The following is a 10,426-nucleotide window of genomic DNA, read 5'->3' as shown; positions in this document are numbered from 1 at the left end:
GCGGTGGGAGACCTGCGGTCTCCTAGATCATTGCTGCCAGTCCTTCCCGCCTTCCCCGAGGATCTTCAGAATTCAGGTAGACCTTTTTTTCCTGCTCAATTACCCTTGAAACCACCCCATTAGGTAGAGATTCAGGGGCCTGGTTAATATGCAGAAGATCTTAGCCAGCCGTGGATAGACTGAGGCAGGGCTGGCATCCTCATCTTTGCTTACGTAAGATCTCAGAGAGGGTTAGGTGCTGGTCCAAAATCACACAAAAGCCACCTTCAGAGTCAGAGCCTTCTTCACAGCCTCTGGTTCCACCAGCAGCAGCATCGGTCACGGCGGGGGAACCGCGGCTACTTTAGCTTCAGAAGAGCAGCACTCGGAACAATACGTGATGGGAGGGGGGCTACAGAGGGAGTGGGCTGTGTGGGGGTCTGTTTTAGATGGTGTGGTCTTGAAGGCCTCTCTGAGGAGGTGGCATTTGAACTGAAATCTTAAGAGAGAGATCTTCCCGCTGTGGGAAGATGGGGAAGGAAGTGCCCAGAGGAGGAGTTCGCTAAAGCAAAGGCTCGGAGGTGGGAACAAGGGCGTGCCCAGGGACACCAGGAGGCCGGCGCGGCTAGGATGGTCTGGGGGTGGGAGTGGGGGTAGGGGTGGGGCTGGGGTCGTAGAGCTGCAAAGGATGGTGTCTGTGCCCTCAGCCTACGCTCCGCCCTGGAGAAGCGGGATGGCTCTGTGGGGTCCGCAGGGATGGTCCAGAGCTGGGGGAGGCAGGCAAGCACTGTCTGCCATCACCTGATAGCATATAGAGCCTTGGCCTGGGGACTCGCTGGATCGGTTCACCCCCTTCCCCTGCACCCCTGCCAGAAAACGACCTCCTATCTTTGGTCACAGCCCTCCAGCTCTGCTGCCTGGTCAAGATACCTGGGGCATTTTAGCATAGACAACCTGGGTCACTCCTGCTTTGCTCCCTGCGGGGACTTCCCTCCGGGTCCCTTGAGTTTGGGTTGTCCCCTCTTCTGAGCTGGAGAGTTCCCCACCACCATCAGCCCACATGGGTCTGGCACACAGTAGGTGCTCAGCTCAGCAAATACTTCTGAATTTGCTGGGGAAAGAGAAGAGACAGCTGTGCATAGCCGGCACGGAGGATCCCAACAAAGCCCCGGCAGCTTCTCGGGGATAATCCTCCTGCTCTGGGGAGACAGTCACAGAGAGAGGACTGATGGGCCTGTGCAAGGCCATCCCAGACTCACAGTGACTGCCCACTGTCCAGCCTGTCATGTGGCTCTCCTTGCATCCCAGGCTTCCAGCCCAAAGAGATCTCAGCGGGGGCAGGAGTTTCCTGCAAAAGGAGTCCATTAGCTGCATCGGAAGATCCCTTTATGTCTTGCAGTCAACTTGGGCCTGGGACTGGCCACCTGCCCCTGGCTCTTTCCTTCTTTTATCCAGGAAGAGCTGAGTGCTGCGGCTGCTAATGAGCTTGTCTGTACTAATGAAGCAGGTGCCCTGTCCCCCGACATCCCTCCTCGCCAGCTGGGAGGGGCGGAGGATTGTTCTGCTGATGTGAGCTCTGGGCCCACAGAGGAAAATCAGATACATAATGATAATGACCATCATGATGAGAATGATAATGTGGATAGCGGATCCCTTTAAATGAGCTCTTACTTCACTGGTCGGGGGCTTTACATACGTTGTCTGGGACACCAGGCGGACGGGGCAGTGGCTTCCATTTCTCAGATGGGACAGACGGAGGCTGCTGAGGTTGAATGACTCCCTCCAGGGCCGCTCAGCTAGAGTGGCAGAGCCAGGATTCTCTGTCTGGTCTCCAGGCCTCTTAAGTCTTCCCCAAATTTGTCTTTGCATCACCCCACCGCTGCCTTATTGACTGTTTCCGAGGAGTTTGACCCACTTTTTCATGGAAGACCGAGATACTGGAGCCCGGGGATGGTATGATGGGGGTTGGGGCAAAGACTCCGAAGCAGGTGGACCACCGCCCCCCCCCCCCCGCCCCACCCTTTACACTTCCGGCTCTGGAGCAACTTTCAGGGCATCTGAGGACCGCGGGCGGTGCCCCCACGTGCACCCAGCATGATTCATCCATTTTGTTTCGCCCCCCCCCGCCCCCGCCAACCCTCACGTCCGGGCCTAGCCTGGTTGCGGCGCCCGGGGAGGGGGCGGAAATCTAGGACTTCCGGAAAAATGGGTACTGTGACCCCCGCGGAGGCCCTGCCCCGAGGCTGGAAGAATCCGACCACTCGGTCCTCATTCTTGCCGCCGCTACACCCCCGCGCGGTCGCTGTCTGACCCTGCGCAGGGAACTCTTTCCGGGGACCTCTCTTGCCCGCGCCCCCTACCTCCGCGCGCTCTAAGGGCCTGCGAGAAATGGGCAGGCGAGTCCTATAGCTCCGGTAAAGAAGGGTCCCCCAAGGCTACGCGTGGGTAGCCATCCCTAAGACGCCTTCGATCTCTCTCAGGACCCCTCACCGCGCCCAGCCAGCGCGTCCACGCCCCGATCCTAGTGCGCTAAAGAAACTCCTCAGGTAGCCCCCGACTCCCGGAGGCCTCCCCTGCCTTCCCCTCCCTCACAGGCACCCCCCAACCTGTGCCAGACCTATCCCAGGACCTCTGGTCTGCGCATAGTCCCACAGTCCCCGTCCCCCGCAGACACCTCCCTCCAGACTCGCTGCCCCGTTCCTAGGACCCTTCCCATCTCCCTCGTCCCGCGACCTTGGGAACTCTCGCCACTACGCCCCGAAAGCGCCCGGATCTGTCCGCACTTTGCCCAGTAGGTCATCCCTCCGGCGGTCCCGGTCCCCGCCAACGCCCTGACCACCCCCGCGGGGCTTCCCAGGCCTTCTGCGGCCAGGCGCCCTCCCCCGGGGACGCCGGGTAGTGGCACGTCCCGCCGCCTATCGCCTGGCGGCCGCCTAGTGCCCTGTCTCCCGGCGGCGGGCCCCTCCCCCGGCCTCCCCGGCCCCTCCCTCCTCCCGCCTCGCCTCCCTCCTCCCCGGCGCTCGCGCGCTCGCTCACTCTCTCGCTGGCTCGAGGGGCGGCCGGCAGCTGGCGCGGGCAGAGGCGGCGGTGGTGGCAGCGGCGGCGGCGCGACCGGAATGGGACGGGCGCCGGGGCGCGGGAGTCGCGGCGGCGGCGGGGGCTGCGCAACTCGGGCCAAGTGCGGGGCGGCGGGCCAGGGCGCCGGGCGCTGAGCCCCCGCGGCCCCCTGCTCCCCGGCCGCGCACAGCCGAGCCCGGGAGAGCGCACTGAGGCACAGCCAGGGAAGCGCCGCCAGCGTCCGCCGCCTGCGTCTGGGGAAGAGCGGCGCCCTGGGAGCTAGCCATGCCCGGCGCCCCAGCGTAGCCGCGGGGGCCGCTCTCGGGAGCCGCGGGCCGGGCCCACCGCGCACCGAGGACCATGCCGCCCCCGGGCCGGGCGCCGCCGCTCGGGCTCCTGCTGGCCTTGACGGCCCTCCGGTGCCCAGGTAACGCGTTCCCAGTCCCCATCCCCGACCCCGGCCGCAGCGCACAAAGTTGGCTCCCGCACGGGGCAGCCACCTCCTTCTCAAGTCCCCGGCAGCTTGCGTCTCCCGAACTTGGACAGATCTAAGGAGACTCTGGGAACCCGGGGGTCCCCAGCACGTACCCCTTTGCCCAGCGCGAGACCTTGCCCGCCTTCCTTCCCAAACCCCCAGCTTTCCTGCGTATCCTTTCAGCGCGCAAGAGGCAACAGACCGGGTGCGCTCAGCCTCACAAGGCGGGTGGGGGCGCGCCTCCAGGAATCGAATCGCCTCTTTGCCTTGCCTTGGGGCAACATCCCCTCCAGGACCCGGTTCCCGCGGCGGTTTTGCTGTGGCAGAGTCGATGGGCCCCTTCTCTCCCTTTCCTGATGCCCGCGGGCGCACCGCCGGCTTTCCCAGGACACCTGCGGGGCCCCACCTTGAGGTCGTCACTGTCGGAGCTGTCTGACTAGTGCGCAGCCCCTCCCCAAGCCCCGCGGCACCCTCCTGCTTTTTCATCCCCGCCGAAGGTGCCCCTTCACCAAGTGGCCTTCCCTTGGCTACGGCGCATCCCGCTCTTAGCCTCCTGGAAACCCAGCGCCCTGACCCCAAGGCGGACAGGCAGTTCCGGGCGCGCAGAGGCGCCTGGAACATGGTGATGCCTAGAGCCATTGCTTGGGTACCATGGAGCCGGGCTCCCCGCTGGCTTCGGCGTAGCTGTTGCCAAAATCTAGCGAGTGGGGAAAGGCAAGATAGTCAGGTATTTTGGGTCTCCGCTGGAGTTTGAAAAGCTTTCTACTACCTTGGTGTGGCTACACGTTGGTTCCCGAGGACGCTTATCCTAAAATGCCAGTTCCTCCCCTGCTCCCACCCCAGGCAGCGAAGACTATCGTAAAGGTTTAGAGGAACGGAGAACAGTCACCAGCAGCATTCATATACATTTGGAGAGCTCGGTTCTCCAAACCTTTTAACATTAGGATCCGTGATTTGGGAGCAGGTAGCTTTTGCTTGAGACAGTTTCTTCTCATCTTGTTGATAAACAAACCACACAGCCACCCAGAACGCGACAGAAAATACAACTGTAACTTTTCAGCTTCAACTGTCTTGGAGGGTTGCAGTCAGGAGCCAATGTTGTTTGCCAACTTAATGTGTGATGTATTTGCATGGAAAAAGTAAATATTGTTTTGCTTTGAGATGCCCTTAAGTGACCCAAAATATTAAATAAAACCTACTCGGAGAAAGCCTTCTGTCAGAGATATCCATAGGCATTCAGCTTTGGCTCGGTTTAGAGAGTGGTGTTGAGCTTAACTGTGGATGAATCTTCAATCTGCTTGGCTAACAAGCAGCTCTGATCGCTCTTCAGCTAGCTCTCTGCGTTTCTCTGGTACCAAAGAGGGGCTGTTTGCTGGGGCTGAGGCTGTTTCCTCTTAGCCGAAGCCCTGGAGTCTGTTCTCCAAAGTGCACAGTCCCCTTGGACTTGAAAATTGCAGTTTTTGTATTGGTTTTGTTTCTGAACTGGGTGGAGGGGTAGGGGTGGTCAGAGTTTGCCTGGATGTGCTGCTAAGTGAAGGTGAGACATCTCCCAGAGAGGCTGTCTGCCTAATGCTTTGGAAGGGAACATGGTGAACCCTGGCTCCCCCTCCGCTAGCAACAGAAGAGCTGGTGCCTGCTCTGGGGGGGCCCAGTCCTGGCTGGAAAGGTATACCATCCCTGAAACCTGGTGCTGGCCCGGGTTCTGAGTCTGCCCCCAGGTCTCAGCTGGGCAGTTCATTCTGACAGGTGCTGCTACGGCAGAACCCTCACTGCTGCCACCAGGTCCTTGCAAGCACATATAAGCCTTTCTCTGATCCCCACCAGGGACATAAAGAGACAACAGTTCATAACTCTATATTTAGCACCAGTTAGGAGAGCTGGGAGGAAAAAAAACAAGGCTGAAATTCCTGAAAGATACTTAGCTGCCTACTGTTGGTTGAAAGGTTTGGAGGAATTAGCTAGAGCATCCTTCAGAGCTGGTTGGCTTTTCTGGTTAATTTCTGGCATGATTTCCCTACTACATTTGACGGGAGTCTCCAGGAGAGGGGCTGGAAGAGTTCAGAGGCGAGGAAGGACACTCTCTTCCCCCATCACACACAGGGGCTGTCTGCTCTGCACCCCTCCCCCCTCCTGCGTGGGTCGCTGCCATGGTAAAGAGTGTGGTGGGTGTACTTCTTTGAGCCTTGCAAGCGCTTAAACATATGGAACTGTACTTGGTAAGAGTCAGCACAAATCCCCCGGCTTAGCGACTAGGGGGCCCCCATTATTCAAGCCACTTTTGTGCACGCTATGGCTTTGCAAATTAGCGGCGCTGTTCCAGTGCCTGCTGGGGAAAATGGACGTGCCTTGCTCCATTGACCCATTGTGTTCGGGGTCTAATAAAATCCGGGTGGGTGGGGAACCCCCGACAGAGGGTCCTTGTGAGTGGCAGAGCCTGCTAGTCTGATGGGAGGGTGGGTGGGGGAGACTTTGGCTTCAAGGCAGAGATGCTCTTAGCCGTGCCTGGCACCTTGGCGTGGCATGTGGTATATTTCTTTCTCATTACAATAGTGATTTTTGGGGGGGGGTTGCCTGTGTGTGGTGTTGCTCTTTAGAGAGGTGGCCTTGGGGATGACGGCGAGTGGTATGCCAGTGCTGTCGCCTCCCTGCACCCCCCTCCAGTGATTTAATGGCTGTACCGTGGAGGTTCCCAGAGTAAATCATTTCATTCTGCCTTCCTTACCCCCGCCTGCCACCGGATGCAGGGAACTTGGGAGGCATGAGGCTTCTGCATGAGCTGCGATGCTTGAAGCCAACAATGAGGGAAGTGGTTGCCATGGTCCAAAGGAGCACAAGAAACCCCTCGTTTGTTGACATGAAATCTGAGAGGGTGGTCTGGGCCAGCAAAGCTCTTGCAGGGCCCTAGTGCCTGGATGTATGCACACTGCCCCCCCCCCCCCCCCATTGTATGTGGCTGGGCACCTCCTTTTTTTTTTCTCCTGGCTCTAAAGTTGAATGGGGATGGAGAGAGTGCATTTCCCTTCAAAGCTATGGGATTCAGCAGATGAATCACCTGCCATCTCTATAGGGAGATGGAGGCACCCTGGCACCTGAGGCAGCAACATGGGGTGGTAGTGGTCCTACCAAGTCTGTCCAGAGGAAATGATTAGACTTGGAGAGCAAGAAGTGTTCTGGAGCATCTCCTCCAACAACCTTCTCTGCAAATGGCAAAGGAGACTCAGGCATGGAAAGTGACTTGCTCAGGGTCACACGGTGAATTGATGACAAATCAGGGCTCATGGCTCCTTTAATTTCTCGTTTTTTTTTTTTTTTTTTAAACTCCTCTCCCAGGACTTTTCCACCCTACACAGAGGAGCCTTTCTGGTCAAGGAGTTCTACTTTCTGGTCCTTCAGAGGATTGTGACTCCATTTAGGGAGCCCAAGGTCGTGAGAACGACAGCTGCTGGGGGTGGCCAAAATAGCAAATGTCAACTCAAAAGGCAGGTAGCAAATCATCACAATGACAATGATGATGATGGTGGTGGTGGTGGTGATGATGATGATGATGATGGTATGGTGGTGGGATGATGGTGATGATGGTGATGGGATGGATGATTATGATGGTGGTGATGGTGATTATGAAAGTGATGGTGATAATAGTGATGGGATGGTGATGATGGTGATGGAGATGATAATGATGGTAATGATGATGGTGATGATGTTGGTGATGATGGTGATGGTGATTGGTGATGATGGTGATGGTAATGATGGTGATGGTGATGGCAATGGTGATGATGGTAATGATGATGATGGTGATGGAATGATGGGGTGATGATGGATTCACATGCTTCTGAAGTTGCTCCCTGTGTTGGGCAGGGACCATCTCAGACTTTGCCTCATCTAAACAGGGTGAAATACTGTAATAAAGGGTAAATGAACACCTCATTATTCATAGTTTACAGATGAGGATATATTGAGGTCCAGAGATGCCAAGTAACTTGCCTGAGGTCACACAGGGTCAGGATTCCAGCCCAGGCACTGGTTTGTGCCTTATCCACCTCCTCACACAGCCAGATTTGCCTCCACAACCTTGCACAGAACTGTGTGGACAAGCCAGACTCACATTCCAAGGTGGTGGGTGGTTATTTCACTTTTTTTCTGCTCTCTGTCTGCAACAAATACACTTATTAATTCAAGCTAAGGTTTCCAGCCATAGAAATCAAACAGATTGGCATCAACTCTGCAGGCAACTAGAAATCCTTTGAGTTCTGTGCCCTCGAGGGATTAGACGGTTACATTAAAGGGTGAGACTTTGGCAGACAGACACCCCCCTACCTTTCCATTTTGTCTCCTGCCCTGGTTCTTCTAGTTCAGTGTAGCTGAGAATCAGAAACACTGCAACTAACCCCGATCTACACTTACTGTGCATCCTAAGCCCTCTTCTGATTTTACTTCATTGAGTCCTCAATGGCCCCCATGGGCTCAGGACTTGTGTTTGCCCCACTTTACAGATGAAGAAACTGGGGCCCAGAGAGGTGCCTTGACCTATCAAGGTCACCCAGCCACAAAAGGATGGGCCTTGGATATGAAAGCACAGTGTATCTGTCTCAGAGTCAGTGCTCTTAGCCACTACCGTCTCTGTGTTTGTAAACATTGAGTTTTGTGGGCAATATATTGGATTTTGAGACTAATTTGGGCCCAGGGGACTCAAGGATGTGTGTTGAGTTGGAAACAGAGCTCAGTCTTTTTTGAGAAACCCATTTTTGGGAATTCTGGTGCCTTTAAAGACAGCTCCCTTCTTTAGGAGCTGTGGGGGTACATTGGCAAGGCAGGGTGTGGCACTATTTTTAGTCCCAAATACTGTTTCGAAAATACTTGATATTTTCTAGCATTTCTAGAATGTTTATTTTTAAACTGTTGTTGTTCAGTTGCTCAGTTGTGTCCAGATCTTTGTGACCCCATGAACTGCAGCCTTGCAGTTTTCCCTGTCCTTCACCATCTCCCAGAACTTGCCCAAACTCATGTCCATTGAGTTGATGATGCCATCCAAACAGCTCATCTTCTGTCATTCCCTCCTCCTTTTAAACTCCTTTTTAAAGTAGTTTTGCATCTTATAATTTATCAGTATGTATTTTATTAAAATTAAAAAATTTTTATTAAAGCATAGGTGATTTACAATGTTGTGTTGGTTTTAGGTGTACAGCACAGTGATTTAGTTATGCATATATATTCTTTTTCAGATTCTTCCCCTTATACGTTATTAAAAACATAGAGCATTTTTCCCTGTGCTATACAAGAACCTGTAGGTCCTTGTTGGTTGTCTATTTTATATATAGTAGTATGCATATGTTAATTTCATACTCTTAATTTATCCTTCATCCCTTCCCCTTTGGTAACCATAAAGTTTGTTTTCTAAGTCTATAGGTCTATTTCTGTTTTGTAAATTAGTTCATTTCTGTCATCTTTTTAGACTGCACAAGTAAGCTATGTTGTGTGATTTCTGTGTTTCTCCATTTGGCTTACTCCACTTCGTATGATCATCTCTAGGTCCATCCAAGACTTGATGTTTGGATAAACTGAGCCTGTGTGGAAGGCTTCAGGCTGCCTGTGGGCCATGTCTGACCTGCGGGCATCTCTTCTTAGTTGCCAACATAAAAAGTGGGAGATGTCAGTATCTCCATCCAGGTTTCTGGCTTCTTTCAAGAAATTGGGAGATCTAAATCTAGCCCCTTCTAGCCCCCTGATCTCTCCAAGACTCAGTTTCCCCATCTGTAGAATAAACCCAGTCTTAGTCCATCCTGGCTGTGATAACAAAGTACCACTCCTTTGGTGGGTTATAAACAACAGACATTTATTCTTGACAGTTCTGGAGGTTTGGAAGTCCAGGGTCATGGTGCCAGCATAGTTACAGTCTGATGAGAACCCTCTTCCTGGTTCATAGATGCCCGTCTTCTCACTGTATCTTCACTTGGTAGAAGGGGTGAGGGAGCTCTCTGAGGTCTCTCTATTTTAAAAATATATGAATTTTTTTTTTTTTTTTTCTGCATTGGGTCTTAGTTGCAGTACACGGGCTCCTCGTTGCAGTGTGCAGGGTTTTTCTGTTATGGAGCATGGGCTCCACAGCCCACGAACTCAGTAGTCATGGCATGCGGGCTTTCTAATTGTGGTTCTCGGACTTGGTTGCCCCATGGCTTGTGGGATCCCCTACCAGGGATTGAACCCCCACCCCCTGCATTGGAAGGCAGATTCTTAACCCCTGGACCACTAGGGAAGTCCCTGGGGTCTCTTATAAAGGCTCTAATCCCATCATGGGACCCCATCTTCATGACCTCGTTCACCAAAGGCTCACCTCCTACCCTCATCACATTGGGGGTTACGTTTCCACATATGAAGTCTGGAGGGACACAACCGTTCAGACTACAGCAGGCCTTGAACTCTCCTGCTGATCTTGGCACAAGGTTGGGAGACACTAACAGGGAGACTGATGGAGGGGTGCCCTTCAGGGCTGGGGGAAGAGAGGCAGGAAGGGAGGGGTTGATGGGCTCTTTGCTGCAACAGTCAAACCTGTAAAGAGAAGGATAAGGCTGCCTACCAAGTGGTTTCTCACTCCAGGATTTTGCTGGATTCTTGGGCACCCCCCCACCCAGGGCTCAGATGTATTCCCAGACGGGGAAAGGGCACCGAGACTCAGAGGAACTCAGGGACTGAGGACCGCACAGCCCGTGAGTGGCAGGCTGGGGTCTCCTCCCCAAAGCGCTTGACTCCTGTCTCTCCTCTCCCTAAGGTACCTCCATGGCTTGGAGTTTTGCCTCAGTATCCCCACCCTCACGCTTAGGTGCCTGTGACCTCAGGGGCTTACATTCTAGGGCAGGTGTGGTTTGATTGAGCAAGGGACAAGAAGCCAACAAATCCATAACCAGGAATGTCTCAGACAGT

At 54.3% G+C, this 10,426-nt stretch overlaps 1 protein-coding gene across 1 annotated transcript in view; it reads left to right on the top strand.

Moving 5' to 3' along the window:
• Positions 1 to 3,007: 3,007 nt before the first annotated feature.
• Positions 3,008 to 10,426, top strand: part of LOC110131117 (transmembrane protein 132B) — a 378,266-nt gene continuing 370,847 nt past the window's right edge. Inside the window, exon 1 of the mRNA XM_020883540.2 lies at positions 3,008 to 3,463. Within this exon, the coding sequence (XP_020739199.2) occupies positions 3,397 to 3,463 (67 nt within the window). The 5' untranslated portion in view covers positions 3,008 to 3,396. The remainder of the gene's footprint in view (positions 3,464 to 10,426) is intronic.

This window comes from Odocoileus virginianus, chromosome 12 (genome assembly GCF_023699985.2).
Source record: "Odocoileus virginianus isolate 20LAN1187 ecotype Illinois chromosome 12, Ovbor_1.2, whole genome shotgun sequence".
Classification (NCBI taxonomy): Eukaryota; Metazoa; Chordata; class Mammalia; order Artiodactyla; family Cervidae; genus Odocoileus; species Odocoileus virginianus.
Note: the sequence above shows the minus strand (reverse complement) of the source record. Positions and strands in the feature narration are given on the sequence as shown.